The 20,942-nt window shown below is 43.1% G+C and overlaps 1 protein-coding gene across 3 annotated transcripts; it reads left to right on the top strand.

Annotated features, from left to right (window-relative positions):
* Positions 1-1,088: 1,088 nt before the first annotated feature.
* Positions 1,089-18,884, top strand: LOC109886489 (NACHT, LRR and PYD domains-containing protein 12). Of its 3 annotated transcripts, none has more exons than XM_031821795.1 (7): positions 1,089-1,121; positions 10,506-10,798; positions 11,101-12,952; positions 14,629-14,802; positions 15,202-15,375; positions 16,915-16,952; positions 18,168-18,884. In XM_031821795.1, the coding sequence occupies exons 2-7, from the start codon at positions 10,522-10,524 to the stop codon at positions 18,707-18,709; spliced, it is 3,057 nt and encodes a 1,018-aa protein (XP_031677655.1). In that variant the 5' UTR covers positions 1,089-1,121; positions 10,506-10,521; the 3' UTR covers positions 18,710-18,884. The 3 variants fall into 3 exon arrangements, with proteins under 3 accessions (XP_031677655.1, XP_031677654.1, XP_031677656.1); XM_031821794.1 differs by lacking the exon at positions 1,089-1,121 and adding an exon at positions 2,485-2,589; XM_031821796.1 differs by lacking the exon at positions 1,089-1,121 and adding an exon at positions 6,388-7,772.
* Positions 18,885-20,942: the final 2,058 nt, after the last annotated feature.

The raw sequence follows: 20,942 nt of genomic DNA, 5'->3' as shown, positions 1-20,942 counted from the left end.
GGATCAGATTAGCCTTTACCAGCTCTGTGTGTAATGAAACAGCCCAGGATCAGATTAGCCTTTACCAGCTCTGTGTGTAATGAAACAGCCCAGGATCAGATTAGCCTTTACCAGCTCTGTGTGTAATGAAACAGCCCAGGATCAGATTAGCCTTTACCAGCTCTGTGTGTAGTGAAACAGCCCAGGATCAGATTAGCCTTTACCAGCTCTGTGTGTAATGAAACAGCCCAGGATCAGATTAGCCTTTACCAGCTCTGTGTGTAATGAAACAGCCCAGGATCAGATTAGCCTTTACCAGCTCTGTGTGTAATGAAACAGCCCAGGATCAGATTAGCCTTTACCAGCTCTGTGTGTAATGAAACAGCCCAGGATCAGATTAGCCTTTACCAGCTCTGTGTGTAATGAAACAGCCCAGGATCAGATTAGCCTTTACCAGCTCTGTGTGTAATGAAACAGCCCAGGATCAGATTAGCCTTTACCAGCTCTGTGTAATGAAACAGCCCAGGATCAGATTAGCCTTTACCAGCTCTGTGTGTAATGAAACAGCCCAGGATCAGATTAGCCTTTACCAGCTCTGTGTGTAGTGAAACAGCCCAGGATCAGATTAGCCTTTACCAGCTCTGTGTGCTTTAGTGTTTTGTGTTGAACGTGCCACAAAGTATACAGCAGATGATCAGGTGTTTGAGACCAATGTCCAAAAACTGGTCTCCATTGATGGATGTAGGTCTTCCAGCAGGACAACGACCCCAAACACACATCAATAAGCACTCAGGAATGGTTCAAAAAGACACGCCGGACTGTTCTGGAGCGGCCAGCGAAGAGTCCAGACCTGAATCCCATCCGAAACCAATGGAGAGATCTGGAAAACAGCATTTGGTGGAGGGCATCCCTCAAACATTGAAGAATTAGAGCAGTTTGCTGCTGAAAAGAGGGGCCAACTTTGCCTGTAGAGAGGTCCAGAACTGTGCCTCGACACAATCCTGTTTCCTGTCCAATGAATTGAATTTACCACAGGTGGACTCCAAGCAAGTTGTAGAAACATCTCAAGGAAGATCGATGGAAACAGGATGAGTTCAATTTAAAGTCTCATAGTAAAGGGTCTGAATACTTATGTAAATAAGGTATTTTAGTTTTTAATTTATATATTTACCTTATTTATTTATATATATTTATATATATATATTTAAATGAGCAAACATTTTTTTTTTTAACTATTTTTGCTTTGTCATTATGGGGTATTGTGATGTCATTATGGGGTATTGTGATGTCATTATGGGGTATTGTGTGTAGATTGATGAGGGGGAAAAAACCAACTTAACCCATTTTAGAATAAGGCTGTAACGTAACAAAATGTGGGTAAAGGAAAGGGGTCTGAATACTTTCCAAAGGCACTGTTTCATTTCTACCATGAAAGCAGGATAAGAGATGGACTTTCCCCTTTATAGCACATGGTTGGATAGGAACTAGCAGCACCCAGTCTGTTATCAGTAGAGCAGGCCGGGCTCCACCTCCACCTGCTGTAAAAGGTTTTGTGAGTATCTCCGGTTGAATAGGAACTAGCAGCACCCAGTCTGTTATCAGTAGAGCAGGCTGGGCTCCATCTCCACCTGCTGACTGTTGTAAAAGGTTTTGTGAGTATCTCAGGTTGAATAGGAACTAGCAGCACCCAGTCTGTTATCAGTAGAGCAGGCTGGGCTCCACCTCCACCTGCTGACTGTTGTAAAAGGTTTTGTGAGTATCTCAGGTTTAATAGGAACTAGCAGCACCCAGTCTGCATGATTACATAAGACACCTCTATCGTGGATTTGTTGTTGTACTCAAGGAAGGGAAGCAAGGTCTCTGCGATACATACTTTATGCTGGTCTACATTGACATAGATCTGTTGTTGTACTTTATTCTGGTCTACATTGACATAGATCTGTTGTACTTTATGCTGGTCTACATTGACATAGATCTGTTCTTGTACTTTATGCTGGTCTACAATGACAGATCTGTTGTTGTACTTTATGCTGGTCTAATTTGACATAGATCTGTTGTTGTACTTTATGCTGGTCTACGTTGACATAGATCTGTTCTTGTACTTTATGCTGGTCTACAATGACATAGATCTGTTGTTGTACTTTATGCTGGTCTACATTGACATAGATCTGTTCTTGTAATTTATGCTGGTCTACATTGACATAGATTTGACACAATTTAAGATGATTTTACACAATCATGTCTCTTACATACATTCTAATGCCTCAAATGAAAGTGTCATTGATAAATCACGATGATGTCATTAGAATACAATATCAGTTGGTAGTAAAATATAATATTTCTTGGAACTTTTGAGTCAACAACATGTTTCTGTACGTGTCTGTTTTATTTACTGAAGGTATTATTTGTTCCATTGGTTGTGTGTGTGTGTGTGTGTGTGTGTGTGTGTGTGTGTGTGTGTGTGTGTGTTTTGAGAAAGAGAGAGTCATAAAGACATAAAGAGAGTCATAAAGAGAGAGGGAGAGAAACAGGTAGAACCTGATATGTAAACAAAAGGAAAATTCTACAACCCTTTGTTCATTCCAGACTCTGTTTCTGTTGAGGTAACAGGTAAGACGACGATTGTGTATTCCTATAGTTGATGATATTGTTGTCTATTCATATAGTTGATGATATTGTTATGTATATTCATATAGTTGATGATATTGTTGTCTATTCATATAGTTGATGATATTGTTGTCTATTCATATAGTTGATGATATTGTTATGTATATTCATATAGTTGATGATATTGTTGTCTATTCATATAGTTGATGATATTGTAATGTGTATTCATATAGTTGATGATATTGTAATGTGTATTCATATAGTTGATGATATTGTAATGTGTCATATAGTTGATGATATTGTAATGTGTATTCATATAGTTGATGATATTTGTATTTATTATGGATCCCCATTAGTTCCTGCCAAGGCAGCAGCTACTCTTCCTGGGGTTTATTATGGATCCCCATTAGTTCCTGCCAAGGCAGCAGCTACTCTTCCTGGGGTTTATTATGGATCCCCATTAGTTCCTGCCAAGGCAGCAGCTACTCTTCCTAGGGTTTATTATGGATCCCCATTAGTTCCTGCCAAGGCAGCAGCTACTCTTCCTGGGGTTTATTATGGATCCCCATTAGTTCCTGCCAAGGCAGCAGCTACTCTTCCTAGGGTTTATTATGGATCCCCATTAGTTCCTGCCAAGGCAGCAGCTACTCTTCCTAGGGTTTATTATGGATCCCCATTAGTTCCTGCCAAGGCAGCAGCTACTCTTCCTGGGGTTTATTATGGATCCCCATTAGTTCCTGCCAAGGCAGCAGCTACTCTTCCTGGGGTTTATTATGGATCCCCATTAGTTCCTGCCAAGGCAGCAGCTACTCTTCCTGGGGTTTATTATGGATCCCCATTAGTTCCTGCCAAGGCAGCAGCTACTCTTCCTGGGGTTTATTATGAATCCCCATTAGTTCCTGCCAAGGCAGCAGCTACTCTTCCTGGGGTTTATTATGGATCCCCATTAGTTCCTGCCAAGGCAGCAGCTACTCTTCCTGGGGTTTATTATGGTTCCCCATTAGTTCCTGCCAAGGCAGCAGCTACTCTTCCTGGGGTTTATTATGAATCCCCATTAGTTCCTGCCAAGGCAGCAGCTACTCTTCCTGGGGTTTATTTTGGATCCTCATTAGTTCCTGCCAAGGCAACAGCTACTCTTCCTGGGGTTTATTATGGAACCCCATTAGTTCCTGCCAAGGCAGCAGCTACTCTTCCTAGGGTTTATTATGGAACCCCATTAGTTCCTGCCAAGGCAGCAGCTACTCTTCCTAGGGTTTATTATGGAACCCCATTAGTTCCTGCCAAGGCAGCAGCTACTCTTCCTGGGTCCAGCAATATTAAGGCAGTTTATACAACTTTAAAAACATTACAATACATTCACAGATATCACAATAAACTGTGTGCCCTCAGGCCTCTACTCTACCACTACCATATCTACAGTACTAAATCCATGTGTATGTATAGTGTGTATGTTATCATGTGTCTGTGCCTCTATTTCCTGTTGCTTCACAGTCCCTGCTGTTCCATAAGGTGTATTTTAATCTGCTTTATAAATCTGATTCTACTGCTGCGTCAGTTACCTGATGTGGAATAGAGTTCCATGTAGTCATGGTTACATGTAGTACTGTAGAATAGAGTTCCATGTTCTCATGGCTCTATGTAGTACTGTGGAATAGAGTTCCATGTAGTCATGGTTCTATGTAGTACTGTGGAATAGAGTTCCATGTAGTCATGGTTCTATGTAGTACTGTGGAATAGAGTTCCATGTACCCCTGGCTCTATGTAGTACTGTGGAATAGAGTTCCATGTAGTCATGGTTCTATGTAGTACTGTGGAGTAGAGTTCCATGTAGTCATGGCTCTATGTAGTACTGTGGAATAGAGTTCCATGTAGTCATGGCTACATGTGGTACTGTGGAATAGAGTTCCATGTAGTCATGACTCTATGTAGTACTGTGGAATAGAGTTCCATGTAGTCATGGTTCTATGTAGTACTGTGGAATAGAGTTCCATGTAGTCATGACTCTATGTAGTACTGTGGAATAGAGTTCCATGTAGTCATGGCTACATGTAGTACTGTGGAATAGAGTTCCATGTAGTCATGGCTACATGTAGTACTGTGGAATAGAGTTCCATGTAGTCATGGCTACATGTAGTACTGTGGAATAGAGTTCCATGTAGTCATGACTCTATGTAGTACTGTGGAATAGAGTTCCATGTAGTCATGACTCTATGTAGTACTGTGGAATAGAGTTCCATGTAGTCATGGCTACATGTAGTACTGTGGAATAGAGTTCCATGTAGTCATGGCTCTATGTAGTACTGTGGAATAGAGTTCCATGTAGTCATGGCTATATGTAGTACTGTGGAATAGAGTTCCATGTAGTCATGTCTCTATGTAGTACTGTGGAATAGAGTTCCATGTAGTCATGACTCTATGTAGTACTGTGGAATAGAGTTCCATGTAGTCATGGCTCTATGTAGTACTGTGGAATAGAGTTCCATGTAGTCATGGCTCTATGTAGTACTGTGGAATAGAGTTACATGTAGTCATGGCTCTATGTAGTACTGTGGAATAGAGTTCCATGTAGTCATGGCTCTATGTAGTACTGTGGAATAGAGTTCCATGTACCCCTGGCTATATGTAGTACTGTGGAATAGAGTTCCATGTAGTCATGGCTCTATGTAGTACTGTGGAATAGAGTTCCATGTAGTCATGGCTCTATGTGGTACTGTGGAATAGAGTTCCATGTACCCCTGGCTATATGTGGTACTGTGGAATAGAGTTCCATGTAGTCATGGCTCTATGTGGTACTGTGGAATAGAGTTCCATGTACCCCTGGCTATATGTAGTACTGTGGAATAGAGTTCCATGTAGTCATGGCTCTATGTGGTACTGTGGAATAGAGTTCCATGTAGTCATGTCTCTATGTAGTGCTGTGGAATAGAGTTCCATGTAGTCATGGCTCTATGTGGTACTGTGGAATAGAGTTCCATGTACCCCTGGCTATATGTAGTACTGTGGAATAGAGTTCCATGTAGTCATGGCTCTATGTAGTACTGTGGAATAGAGTTCCATGTAGTCATGGCTCTATGTGGTACTGTGGAATAGAGTTCCATGTACCCCTGGCTATATGTAGTACTGTGGAATAGAGTTCCATGTAATCATGGCTCTATGTAGTACTGTGGAATAGAGTTCCATGTAGTCATGGCTCTATGTAGTACTGTGGAATAGAGTTCCATGTAGTCATGGCTATATGTAGTACTGTGGAATAGAGTTCCATGTAGTACTGTGTGCCTCCCATCGCTGTGAAGAGACCTGTTGTGGCATGTCTTGTGGGGTATGCGTGGATGTCTGAGCTGTGTGCCAGTAGTTCAAACAGACAGCTCGGTGCATTCAACATGTCAACACCTCTCATAAATACAAGTATTGATGAAGTCAATCTCTCCTCCACTTTCAGCCAGGAGAGATTGACATGCATATTTAATGTTAGCTCTCTGTGTACATCCAAGGGCCAGCCGTGCTGCCCTGTTCTGAACCAGCCTTGCTGCCCTGATCTGAGGGGCCAGCCGTGCTGCCCTGTTCTGAACCAGCCTTGCTGCCCTGATCTGAGGGGCCAGGCGTGCTGCCCTGTTCTGAACCAATTGCAATTTGCAAACAATTGCAAACACGACTGAACAGTACTCCAGGTGCGACAAAACTAAGGCCTGTTGGACCTGCCTTGTTGATAGTGATGTTTAGAAGGTAGAAACTAAGGTCTGTAGGACTTGCCTTGTTGATAGTGTTGTTTAGAAGGTAGAAACTAGAGCCTGTAGGACCTGCCTTGTTGATAGTGTTGTTAAGAAGGTAGAAACTAGAGCCTGTAGGACCTGCCTTGTTGATAGTGTTGTTAAGAAGGTAGAAACTAGAGCTAATAAACTAATGAATACTACCCATGTAGTAGCCTTCCGACTAGACTGTTGATGCCTGCCTGATGGGTATACTATGATGTAAGCTAGAAATACTGGTTTTCTAAAGTTAGCTAGCTTCAATTAGCTTCACGTTCCATCTCAGGCCTCATACATCAGAATATACAGAGCGCTAGTCAGGTTCAGTTAGCTTCACGTTCCATCTCAGGCCTCATCCATCAGAATATACAGAGCGCTAGTCAGGTTCAGTTAGCTTCACGTTCCATCTCAGGCCTCATCCATCAGAATATACAGAGCGCTAGTCAGGTTCAGTTAGCTTCACGTTCCACCTCAGGCCTCATCCATCAGAATATACAGAGCGCTAGTCAGGTTCAGTTAGCTTCACGTTCCACCTCAGGCCTCATCCATCAGAATATACAGAGCGCTAGTCAGGTTCAGTTAGCTTCACGTTCCATCTCAGGCCTCATCCATCAGAATATAGAGAGCGCTAGTCAGGTTCAGTTAGCTTCACGTTCCATCTCAGACCTCATCCATCAGAATATACAGAGCGCTAGTCAGGTTCAGTTAGCTTCACGTTCCATCTCAGGCCTCATCCATCAGAATATACAGAGCGCTAGTCAGGTTCAGTTAGCTTCACGTTCCATCTCAGACCTCATCCGGCAGAATATACAGAGTGCTGGTCAGGTTCAGTTAGCTTCACGTTCCATCTCAGGCCTCATCCATCAGAATATACAGAGCGTTCCACCTCATCCATCAGAATATACAGAGCGCTGGTCATCAGGAAGATACAAAAGTCCAGAGAGGACATCATGTTAAGATCCCAACTTATTTATCTCGTGATCACGACATAAACGTTTTTGTTGTTGTTGAGCTGACAAGATAAACTCTATAACTAGGAGTGGACATATTGATAATAGATTGACGTTGTGGCTGAGGCGTAACACATTTTTGTTGTTGTAGACCCGGACAAACATACGTTATTTTTGCCACAATTTACCCCCTATGCACATTTTGCCATTTTTACAGCCTGGTACCTGATTTAGGTAGTTGACAAGTTTAATCGGGTGTGTTTGTCTGGGGACACAAAACTGTACTGTTATAAAAATAACTGAGGGACGTCTCCTTTCATATCTGGAAAAGGACAAAGTAGAAGTAGAGAGATGTGAATTAATAATAATTGATTGGATTTATATAGCATTCTTCTACCACCTGAGGTACTCAAAGTGCTTTACATAGTAGTGGGAAACTCACCTCATCCACCATCAATGAGCTGCATCCAGCTTCTTCACTAAGCTTCAGGTGAGTTGTCATAAAGTAACCCAGTACCAGGCTGTAAAAAAAGTCAAAATGTGATATGACAATTTATTATGATTTTTAAAAAAATATATATTGATTTTATTTGCAAATCTCTTATTCCCCAGCATGGGGACAATTCGGGAGCCAAAAAAACGGACATATTTTGTATGTCTTTTGTTTGACTGCTGTTGCTCTGTCTTAGTTACGTTGTTGTACCAGAATCCCACGGGTTCTTATGTGTTTGTAAGGACTTCTAGTTTTGAAATCAAAATGTATCTAATGAAGGTAGTTTACAATATATGTGTTGCTTATAAAATGCCACCAGAGGGCGCCAGAGCATTAACTGTTTTGTCCTTCTATTTTCTACTGGGGTTGAGCACCAATGGCATCTAAATATTTGACTAAATATTATGTGGAAAATGGTAGTAATGTAAGTAATAGCAAATCATGATGTACATGTATTTCTCACAATAGTGCAGATGTCGGGGCTTGTAGATTATGACGCTACATGCTTTGTTGTTTAACAGTCTCCACTGACCTACAATGACCCCATCTGTTTAACAGTCTCCACTGACCTACAATGGCCCCATCTGTTTAACAGTCTCCACTGACCTACAATGACCCCATCTGTTTAACAGTCTCCACTGACCTACAATGACCCCATATGTTTAACAGTCTCCACTGACCTACAATGGCCCCATCTGTTTAACAGTCTCCACTGACCTACAATGGCCCCATCTGTTTAACAGTCTCCACTGACCTACAATGGCCCCATCTGTTTAACAGTCTCCACTGACCTACAATGACCCCATCTGTTTTACAGTCTCCACTGACCTACAATGACCCCATCTGTTGTTTTACAGTCTCCACTGACCTACAATGACCCCATCTGTTTAACAGTCTCCACTGACCTACAATGACCCCATCTGTTTAACAGTCTCCACTGACCTACAATGACCCCATCTGTTTAACAGTCTCCACTGACCTACAATGACCCCATCTGTTTAACAGTCTCCACTGACCTACAATGGCCCCATCTGTTTAACAGTCTCCACTGATCTACAATGACCCCATCTGTTGTTTTACAGTCTCCACTGACCTACAATGGCCCCATCTGTTGTTTAACAGTCTCTAAAATGGCCCCATCTGTTGTTTTACAGTCTCCACTGACCTACAATGACCCCATCTGTTGTTTAACAGTCTCCACTGACCTACAATGGTCCCATCTGCTGTTTAACAGTCTCCACTGACCTACAATGGCCCCATCTGTTTAACAGTCTCCACTGACCTACAATGACCCCATCTGTTTAACAGTCTCCACTGACCTACAATGACCCCATATGTTTAACAGTCTCCACTGACCTACAATGGCCCCATCTGTTTAACAGTCTCCACTGACCTACAATGACCCCATCTGTTTTACAGTCTCCACTGACCTACAATGACCCCATCTGTTGTTTTACAGTCTCCACTGACCTACAATGACCCCATCTGTTTAACAGTCTCCACTGACCTACAATGACCCCATCTGTTTAACAGTCTCCACTGACCTACAATGACCCCATCTGTTTAACAGTCTCCACTGACCTACAATGACCCCATCTGTTTAACAGTCTCCACTGACCTACAATGGCCCCATCTGTTTAACAGTCTCCACTGATCTACAATGACCCCATCTGTTGTTTTACAGTCTCCACTGACCTACAATGGCCCCATCTGTTGTTTAACAGTCTCTAAAATGGCCCCATCTGTTGTTTTACAGTCTCCACTGACCTACAATGACCCCATCTGTTGTTTAACAGTCTCCACTGACCTACAATGGTCCCATCTGCTGTTTAACAGTCTCCACTGACCTACAATGGCCCCATCTGTTTAACAGTCTCCACTGACCTACAATGGCCCCATCTGTTTAACAGTCTCCACTGACCTACAATGACCCCATCTGTTTAACAGTCTCCACTGACCTACAATGACCCCATATGTTTAACAGTCTCCACTGACCTACAATGGCCCCATCTGTTTAACAGTCTCCACTGACCTACAATGGCCCCATCTGTTTAACAGTCTCCACTGACCTACAATGGCCCCATCTGTTTAACAGTCTCCACTGACCTACAATGACCCCATCTGTTTTACAGTCTCCACTGACCTACAATGACCCCATCTGTTGTTTTACAGTCTCCACTGACCTACAATGACCCCATCTGTTTAACAGTCTCCACTGACCTACAATGACCCCATCTGTTTAACAGTCTCCACTGACCTACAATGACCCCATCTGTTTAACAGTCTCCACTGACCTACAATGACCCCATCTGTTTAACAGTCTCCACTGACCTACAATGGCCCCATCTGTTTAACAGTCTCCACTGATCTACAATGACCCCATCTGTTGTTTTACAGTCTCCACTGACCTACAATGGCCCCATCTGTTGTTTAACAGTCTCTAAAATGGCCCCATCTGTTGTTTTACAGTCTCCACTGACCTACAATGACCCCATCTGTTGTTTAACAGTCTCCACTGACCTACAATGGTCCCATCTGCTGTTTAACAGTCTCCACTGACCTACAATGACCCCATCTGTTTAACAGTCTCCACTGACCTATAATGGCCCCATCTGCTGTTTAACAGTCTCTATAATGGCCCCATCTGCTGTTTTACAGTCTCCATTGACCTATAATGTCCCCATCTGCTGTTTAACAGTCTCTATAATGGTCCCATCTGCTGTTTAACAGTCTCCACTGACCTACAATGGCCATATCTGTGAAAGAGCGTCTCCTGGCCGTTCTGGATGATCTCGGCTCTGACGAGCTGAAGAGATTTAAGTGGCATCTAACTACAGAAAACCAGCTGGATGGCTTCCTTCACATTCCAAAGGGCCGGATGGAGACATCTGATGGACTGGACATAGTGGATCAGATGGTGCAGAACTACAGGGGGAATGTGGCTGTGCAGATCACACTGGACATCCTGAAGAAGATTAGCCGTAACGATCTCGCTGAGAAGCTAAACAGAGACTGTCCAATAGGTAATTCAGAATTCTTGTGTCTATAAGGTTTTGAGCAAATATATATATATATATATTCTATTGTTTTGTTGAAATTCTATATATTTTCTCAAATAAGTTATACAGTATTTGTATGTTTGTGATTGACAAACTGGTAAAATGATAATTTTTCTTTGAAATGTGCATTAATTTCATGTGCTTAGATTTTTTTTCTCTCCAATAACCAGATATATTGTAAAATAAAAAATGTATATATTTGTTTATTGTGTACTGTTGTGCATCTAGAGCTTGCTAACTATTCTATAACCGTTGTCCATCGTCAGGTCCTTCAGAGGAAGATGGTGAGAAGTTCCAACATGAATATAAACTAGAAGTAAAAAAGAAGTTCCAGCATGTTTTCAACGGGGTACCAAAGCAGGGCCATAAACAACTTCTCAATGAGATCTACACAGAGCTCTACATCACAGAGGGGGGAAGTGGAGAGGTCAATCAGGAACATGAGGTGAGACAGATCGAGATCACGTCCAAGAATCCAGCAAGACCAGAGGCTAAAATCCTCTGCAATGACATCTTCAAACAATCCTCTGGAAAAGACAAACCTATCAGAACTGTGTTGACAAAAGGAGTCGCTGGCATTGGAAAAACAGTTTCTGTGCAGAAGTTCATTCTGGACTGGGCTGAAGGGAAAGCCAATCAGGATATCCAATTCATAATTTCACTCCCTTTTCGGGAGCTGAATTTGGTGAGGGGGGAAAAGTACAGTTTTGTAGAACTTCTACATACATGTGTCTTAGAGACTGGAGTGATTGAGAGGGACTTTTTGAATCACATTTTAACGAAATTGCAAAAACCAGGAAACCACAATGAGAGCAAGTACAATGTTGTATTTGTCCTTGATGGTCTGGATGAGTGCCGACTGACCCTCGACTACGAGACCGGTAAGAGCTGGAGTGATGTCACGGATCCAACCTCAGTGGACGTGCTTCTGACAAACCTCATCAAGGGAAATCTGCTTCCCTCTGCTCTCCTCTGGATAACCTCCAGACCTGCAGCAACCAATCACATCCCTCCTGAGTGTGTTGACCAGGTGACAGAGGTACGAGGGTTCGATGACCCACAGAAGGAGGAGTACTTCAGGAAGACATTCAGTGATGAGGACCTGGCCAGCAGAATCATCTCACACGTAAAGACATCAAGGAGCCTCCACATCATGTGCCACATTCCAGTCTTCTGTTGGATCTTAGCTTCAGTTCTGGAGCATGTGTTGAGTTCAGATAAGAATGAAGAGATGCCCAAGACTCTGACTCAATTATTTATTGGGTTACTGATATTTCAGACCAAACAGATGAATGATAAATATCACAAGAAAGGTGAGCGAGATCCACGCAGGGATAAAGAAAGCTTCCTGGCACTGGGGAAACTTGCTTTTAACCAGCTGGAAAATGGCAACCTCATTTTCTATGAGGCAGACCTGAAAAAGTATGGCATTGATGTCACTGAAGCCTCAGTGAACTCAGGAGTGTGTACACAGCTATTTAGACAGGACTATGGGCCGTTCCAGGACAAGGTGTACTGCTTTGTGCATCTGAGCGTTCAGGAGTTTCTTGCTGCGTTATACGTTTTCCTCTCCTTCAACAACAGCCATGTAAACCCGATGACCGAAGACCAATCCTTAATCAGAAAATTTCTAGTGAAGTTGAATCCTGCCATCACCTTCCACACGATTGCAGTGGATAAAGCCTTACAGAGTGAGAATGGACACCTGGACCTGTTCCTCCGTTTCCTTCTGGGCCTCTCACTGGAGTCCAATCAGACTCACTTACACGGCCTACTGACACAGACAAGAAGCACCAGAAGCAGCTCACGGGGCCATGAGGAAACAGTCAAGTACATCAAGAAGAAGATCAGGAACACTCCATCTTCAGAGAGGTGCATCAATCTGTTCCACTGTCTGAATGAACTGAATGACCATTCTCTAGTGGAGGAGATCCAAAGATACCTGCATTCAGGAAATCTGTCCAAACCCAACCTGTCACCTGCACAGTGGTCAGCTCTGGTCTTTGTGTTGCTGACTTCAGAAGAGGAGCTGGATGTGTTTGACCTGAAGAAATACTCAAGTTCAGAGGAAGGTCTTCTGAGGCTGCTGCCAGTGGTCAAAGCCTCCAGAACTGTTCTGTAAATACACGTTAAAAAATGACATATACAGTACGGGTCAATAGTTTGGACACACCTACTCATTAAAGGGTTTTTCTTTATTTTTAAAAATATTTTTTTCTACATTGTAAAATAATAGTAAAGACATAAAAACGATGAAATAACACATATGGAGTCATGTAGTAACCAAAAAAGTGTTAAACAAATCAAAATATATTTTATATTTTTCAAAGTAGCCATCCTTTGCCTTGATGACAGCTTTGCACACTCTTGGCATTCTCTCAACCAGCTTCATAAGGAATGCTTTTCCCAACAGTCTTGAAGGAGTACCCACATATGCTGAGCACTTTTTGGCTGCTTTCCTTCACTCTGCGGTCCATCTCATCCCAAACCATCTCAATTGAGTTGAGGTCGGGTGATTGTGGAGGCCAGGTCATCTGATGGGCAACTTCATCACTCTCCTTGGTCAAATAGGCCTTACACAGCCTGGAGGTGTGTTTTGGTTCATTGTCCTGTTGAGAAACAAATGATAGTCCTGCTATGTGCAAACCAGATGGGATGCCGTTTCGCTGCAGAATGCTGTGGTAGCCATGCTGGTTAAGTGTGCCTTGAATCGTAAATAAATCACCGACAGCGTCACCAGCAAAATACCATCACACCTCCTCCTCCATTGCGGAGATCATCCGTTCACCTACTCTGCGTCTCACAAAGACACGTCAGTTGGAAAAAAATCTCAAAATTGGACTCATCAGACCAAAAGACAGATTTCCACCTTGTCTAATGTCCATTGCTCGTGTTTCTGGCCCAAGCAAGTCTCTTATTATTATTGGTGTCCTTTAGTAGTGGTTTCTTTGCAGCAATTCCACCATGAAGGGCTGATTCACGCAGTCTCCTCTGAGCAGTTGATGTTGAGATGTGTCTGTTAATTGAGCTCTGTGAAGCATTGAGTTGGGCTGCAATCGGAGGTGCAGGTAACTCTAATGAACTTATCCTCTGCAGCAGAGGGAACTCTGGGTCTTCCTTTCCTGTGGCGGTCCCCATGAGAGCCAGTTTCATCATAGAGCTTGATGGTTTTTGCGACTGCACTTGAATAAACTTTAAAAGTTCTTGACATTGTGATTGACTGACCTTCATGTCTTAAAGTAATGATGGACTGTCATTTGACTTTGCTTATTTGAGCTATAAATATGCCATAATATGGACTTGGTCTTTTACCAAATAGGGCCGTCTCCTGTATACCACCCCTACCTTGTCACAACACAACTGATTGGCTCAAACGCATTAAGAAGGAAAGAAATTCCACAAATTAGCTTTTAACAAGGCACACCTGTTAATTGAAATGCATTCCAGGTGACTACCTCATGAAGCTGGTTGAGAGAATGCCAAGAGTGTGCAAAGCTGTCATCACGGCAAAGGGTGGCTACTTTGAAGAATCTGAAATATAAAATATATATATATTTTTTTTAACACTATTTTGCTTACTACATGATTCCATATGTGTTATTTCATAGTTTTGATGTCTTCACTAATATTCTACAACATAGAAAATAGTAAAAATAAAGAAAAATCCTTGAATGAGTCGGTGTGTCAGTTAGAATATACATTAGCATATTACTTATTCATGGTTGATTCTCAAATATTCTGCTACATGTACTGTACACAGTAAATTAATTTCCATTGTGTTTTACTTTTCAAAGGCTTAATGGGTGTAACCTCACTGAGAAATGCTGTGAAGCCTTGGCCTCAGCTTTCAGCTCAACCTCCTCAAACCTGAGAGAGCTGGACCTGAGTGACAACAACCTGCAGGATTCAGGAGTGAAGCTGCTCTCTGCTGGACTGGAGAATCCACACTGTAAACTGGAGACACTGAGGTCAGTAGTCTGTATTAGTTCACTAAAGGGGATAGTTCTATAGGTATTTATAGAGAACAATTAGTAAGCTGTCATTGTAAATAAGAATTTGTTCTTAACTGACTTGCCTAGTTAAATAAATAATATCAGAGTAATCAGCTGAATTTTATATGTCATAGTTGCCTAACTGCAGATTCATGTTTGGAAGAGGAAGAATTACACAATCTATTGATATTATTTATTTTCAAGATGCTTTACTTCCTGAAGTCAAATGTTTTTAGTTATATAATGATGTGATTGTAATATTATTTTAATCAGGTCATTTTTTAAATGCAAACGTCTGTTGAGTTTGAGGAAAACACACACCTGCCATTTCCCTTTTCACCACTAGTGGGTGTAAATATGTGATAAACTCTGCAGGTTGTCACGCTGTCTGATCACAAAGAAAGGCTGTGCTTCTCTGGCCTCAGCTCTGAGGTCCAACCCCTCCTACCTGAGAGAGCTGGACCTGAGCTACAATATCCCAGGAGACTCAGGAGTGAAGCAGCTCTCTGCTGGACTAGAGGATCCACACTGTAGACTGGAGAAACTCAAGTATGTAGAGAGGGTTTGTGGAGTTTGTGTCAATTCATGTGTGACATGGACAATTTTGGTTCAGGTTTCCTGGGTTAGGTATAACTATTTAATCAGGGGCACCACATTCACCCCCCCCCCCCCCCCCCCCAGGTAGGCTGTTTGGAGTGTTTATCCAACTGGAAAAATATTAATATATGTCCCCCCACTTCTAAAACCAAAGTTGAGCCCCTGTATTTAATATCCAATAAACAATATTTGTGTGTGGTTGTGTGAGTGTGTAGTTGTGTGGTTGTGTGAGTGTGTAGTTGTGTGAGTGTGTGGTTGTGAGTGTGTAGTTGTGTGTGTGTGTGTGTGTGTGTGTGTGTGTGTGTGTAGTTGTGTGGTTGTGTGTGTGTGTAGTTGTGTGAGTGTGTGGTTGTGTGAATGTGTGGTTGTGTGAGTGTGTGGTTGTGTGAGTGTGTAGTTGTGAGTGTGTAGTTGTGAGTGTGTGGTTGTGTGTGTGTGTGGTTGTGTGAGTGTGTAGTTGTGTGTAGTTGTGTGAGTGTGTGGTTGTGTGAGTGTAGTTGTGTGTGTGTGTGAGTGTGTAGTTGTGTGTGTGTGTGTGGTTGTGTGAGTGTGTGGTTGTGTGTGTGTGTGGTTGTGTGTGTGTGGTTGTGTGAGTGTGTGGTTGTGTGAGTGTGTGGTTGTGTGAGTGTGTGGTTGTGTGAGTGTGTGTGTGTGGTTGTGTGAGTGTGTAGTTGTGTGAGTGTGTGGTTGTGAGTGTGTAGTTGTGTGTGTGTGTGTGTGTGTGTGTGTGTGTGTGTGTGTAGTTGTGTGGTTGTGTGTGTGTGTAGTTGTGTGAGTGTGTGGTTGTGTGAATGTGTGGTTGTGTGAGTGTGTGGTTGTGTGAGTGTGTAGTTGTGAGTGTGTAGTTGTGAGTGTGTAGTTGTGAGTGTGTGGTTGTGTGTGTGTGTGGTTGTGTGAGTGTGTAGTTGTGTGTAGTTGTGTGAGTGTGTGGTTGTGTGAGTGTAGTTGTGTGTGTGTGTGAGTGTGTAGTTGTGTGTGTGTGTGTGGTTGTGTGAGTGTGTGGTTGTGTGTGTGTGTGGTTGTGTGTGTGTGGTTGTGTGAGTGTGTGGTTGTGTGAGTGTGTGGTTGTGTGAGTGTGTGGTTGTGTGAGTGTGTGTGTGTGGTTGTGTGTGTGTGTGTGTGTGTGAGTGTGTGGTTGTGTGGTTGTGTGAGTGTGTGGTTGTGTGAGTGTGTGGTTGTGTGGTTATGTGGTTGTGTGGTTATGTGAGTGTGTGGTTATGTGAGTGTGTGGTTGTGTGAGTGTGTGGTTGTGTGTGTGGTTGTGTGTGTGTGGTTATGTGTGTGTGGTTGTGTGAGTGTGTGGTTATGTGAGTGTGTGGTTGTGTGAGTGTGTGGTTGTGTGAGTGTATAGTTGTGTGAGTGTATAGTTGTGTGAGTGTATAGTTGTGTGAGTGTGTAGTTGTGTGTGTGTGTGTGGTTGTGTGAGTGTGTAGTTGTGTGTGAGTGTGTGTGTGTGTGTTTTACTGAGTCACTGTTCTGCTTCTTGTGCAGTGTTGACCACCGTGGAGAGTACTGGCTGCTGAAAAAATGTAAGTGTTGACTGCTGTGAGGAAAATGTGAAATGTGTTACTGGTGATGAGACAGGAAATAGCATAACCTCCGAGTCCAATTACTCAACTGTTTGACCTACGTGGTCAGATGATTAAGGAAGTAGAATCAGACCCGCTGGGCACAGACATCAGTTCAACGTCTAGTTTTGATTGACGTTCGGTTAAGTTATCGACTAACCTGAATTCCACGTGAAATTCAACGTTGATTCAACGTCCTCACATGTACTTTTTTTGTTGTGGAAATGACATGGAAACAACGTTGATTCAACCAGTTTTTGCCCAGTGGGATATATTCTGTACAGGCTTGCAGACAAATGATCATATAAAGTACAGACTGTAGATGAAAAAGACGATAAATGAAATACTAAAAAACACATTATTTACAAGTACTCTCTCTCTCTCTCTCTCTCTCTCGCTCTCTCGCTCTCTCGCTCTCTCTGCCTCTCTCTGCCTCTCTCTCTCTCTCTCTCTGCCTCTCCCTCTCTCTCTCTCTGTCTCTGCCTCTCCCTCTCTCTCTCTCTGTCTCTCTCTCTGTCTCTCTCTCTCTCTCTCTCTCTCTGCCTCTCTGTCTCTCTCTCTCTCTCTCTCTCTGCCTCTCTCTCTCTCCCTCTCTCTGCCTCTCTCTCTCTCTCTCTCTCCCTCTCTCTGCCTCTCTCCCTCTCTCTGCCTCTCTCTCTCTCTCTCTCTGCCTCTCCCTCTCTCTCTCTCTGTCTCTGCCTCTCCCTCTCTCTCTCTCTGTCTCTCTCTCTGTCTCTCCCTCTGTCTCTCCCTCTGTCTCTCCCTCTGTCTCTCTCTCTGCCTCTCTCTCTCTGCCTCTCTCTCTCTCTCTCTCTCTCTCTCTCTCTCTCTCTCTCTCTCTCTCTCTCTCTCTCTCTCTCTCTCTCTCTCTCTCTCTCTCTCTCTCTGCCTCTCTCTCTCTCTCTCTCTCTGTCTCTCTCTCTGCCTCTCTCTCTCTCTGCCTCTCTCTCTCTCTCTGCCTCTCTCTCTCTCTCTTTCTCTCTCTTTTTAACTACTTTTTATTGTGTCAGTACAGTACACAGTCAATATACTCAACAATTAGTCATCATTTCATTCCATCCAGCGCCGTCTGTTAATTAGATGTTTTAATCAATGAGTCCTCCTCATAAAAGGCCTTGGTGATTAACATTCTGATGATGATGATGATGATTTCTAATATTGATCTTACCCTATCAGATGCCTGTGATGTCACACTGGACCCGAACACAGCATGCAGACACCTCTCTCTGTCAGAGGGGAACAGGAAGGTGACACGGGGGAAAGAGGACCAGCCGTATCCTGATCACCCAGGGAGATTTGAGTTCTGGCCACAGGTGCTGTGTAGAGAGGGTCTGACTGGGCGCTGTTACTGGGAGGCAGAGATGAGTGGGGGAGGGGATGACATAGGAATGACGTACAGAGGAATCGGCAGGACAGGAAACGCTGATGACAGTAAGCTTGGATGCAATGACAAGTCCTGGAGTCTGAGCTGCTCTGATTACGGTTACACTGCCAGGCACAATAAGGAGAGAACTGACTTACCTGCCTCCTCCTCGTCCAACAGAGTAGGAGTGTATCTGGACTGGCCGGCCGGCACTCTGTCCTTCTACACTCTGTCCTCCTCTGACACACTCACTCACCTACACACATTCACCTCCACATTCACTGAGCCTCTCTATCCAGGGTTTTGGGTTGAAATAAACTCCTCGTTGTCCCTATGTGAGGTCAAAAACCTTTAGGTAGTAAAGGACGGTTCTTGTTGTTATTGATTGGTGTTTGTAAATAATGTTTATTTAGTCAAATGGTTGACATTGCAATCCTGATTCTGTTTGAAGTCAATAACACTGAATGGACCTTTCCTGGTACACATTCGGCCAGATGAAGACAAATAAAACTGGTTGTTTTCAAAAACTGTTAAATGTTGTTTTTTCACATAAAAGAAGAAATGACAGTTGAAGTCTGTAACGGTGAAACGGCCATGTTTGTTAACGACATTACAACAACAAAGAGGTCACATCAAACAACAACAAAACAGTTTATTCCCTCAGACATCATTTCACAACAGCAGAGTCTGGACTACCGTTATGTTCCCCCATGATGCGGGTGTGATATAACAGAGTCTGGACTACCGTTATGTTTCCCCATGATGCTGGTGTGATATAACAGAGTCTGGACTACCGTTATGTTCCCCCATGATGCTGGTGTGATATAACAGAGTCTGGACTACCGTTATGTTCCCCCATGATGCTGGTGTGATATAACAGAGTCTGGACTACCGTTATGTTCCCCCATGATGCTGGTGTGATATAACAGAGTCTGGACTACCGTTATGTCCCCCATGATGCTGGTGTGATATAACAGAGTCTGGACTACCGTTATGTCCCCCATGATGCTGGTGTGATATAACAGAGTCTGGACTACCGTTATGTCCCCCATGATGCTGGTGTGATATAACAGAGTCTGGACTACCGTTATGTTCCCCCATGATGCTGGTGTGATATAACAGAGTCTGGACTACCATTATGTTCCCCATGATGCTGGTGTGATATAACAGAGTCTGGACTACTGTTATGTTCCCCATGATGCTGGTGTGATATAACAGAGTCTGGACTACTGTTATGTTCCCCCATGATGCTGGTGTGATATAACAGAGTCTGGACTACCGTTATGTTCCCCCATGATGCTGGTGTGATATAACAGAGTCTGGACTACCGTTATGTTCCCCCATGATGCTGGTGTGATATAACAGAGTCTGGACTACCGTTATGTTCCCCCATGATGCTGGTGTGATATAACAGAGTCTGGACTAGCAGACGCAGCAGAAGTCATGCTTGATTGACAACATGGCCAATGTTGAATGTTTATCCTTCTAAGCTTGGAAAAGAGACCCTTAAACCCAGACTTTGATCACACACTCTCTCCACTGAATAGCACGCTAGTGATTGCTTTGCAATGCTGCAGTTAGCCGCTGATTCCTTCCAAACCACTCGTTGTTGAATTTGCGATTTCCAACTTGTTGTGTTATGTTTGTGTCCAATGGACGATGAGCACCAATATGTTTTTATCTATAATTTCTCTTCATAATTTCTTGGGTTGAAAAAGATTTGTCAGTAGATTGTGAACTTGATTCATGATGATGACTGCTAGCTTAGATTTAGAAAGGTATGATGTTGACATGATCACTCCAATCAAAGCTACTGTAGATATAACGTGATTTGACATAATTTGATCTGTGGCCAAATCACCATGAGCCTTATTGGACGGCCACTTCTAATGGGGTGACAACTAGAGGAGTTCATTCATTTAATGAATTCTAAGGGGCTGGAATTTTTTGAGCTCTCCTCGTAGATTTTGCAATGACATGGTGTCCCCATGATTGACAGAACTTTGAGCCAATCACGGTGCAACTACAGAAGATTACCAACCCTGATGCTCTGTATTTTCCGCTGGCTGGCCCACCACCACAGAAAGCACTGAGCTGGGCTGAAACACCTGCATTTTGAAGCTGCCTTTCTCAAGAAACCAAAAAAGAGACCATGTTAATATGCAACTTTATTAACTCAATACTGTTTTTTTTGATAAATATACATTTTTTACACTGTTTACAAACTGACATTTGACACGTATTAAGTAACATGCAAAACAGGCAATAAAAAAGGCGGGGCTCATAACAGGCCCTGAATAACAGGCCGCCACTGACTGACGCTAATGCAGTGACTGACACTAATGCAGTGACTGACACTAATGCAGTGACTGACGCTAATGCAGTGACTGACGCTAATGCAGTGACTGATGCTAATGCAGTGACTGACGCTGATGCACTGACGCTAATGCAGTGACTGACGCTAATGCAGTGACTGACGCTAATGCAGTGACTGACGCTGATGCACTGACGCTAATGTAGTGACTGACGCTAATGCAGTGACTGACACTAATGCAGTGACTGACGCTAATGCAGTGACTGATGCTAAT

Source organism: Oncorhynchus kisutch, unplaced genomic scaffold, assembly GCF_002021735.2.
Source record: "Oncorhynchus kisutch isolate 150728-3 unplaced genomic scaffold, Okis_V2 scaffold4017, whole genome shotgun sequence".
Classification (NCBI taxonomy): domain Eukaryota; kingdom Metazoa; phylum Chordata; class Actinopteri; order Salmoniformes; family Salmonidae; genus Oncorhynchus; species Oncorhynchus kisutch.
This window is presented reverse-complemented; position numbering and strand designations above follow the sequence as displayed.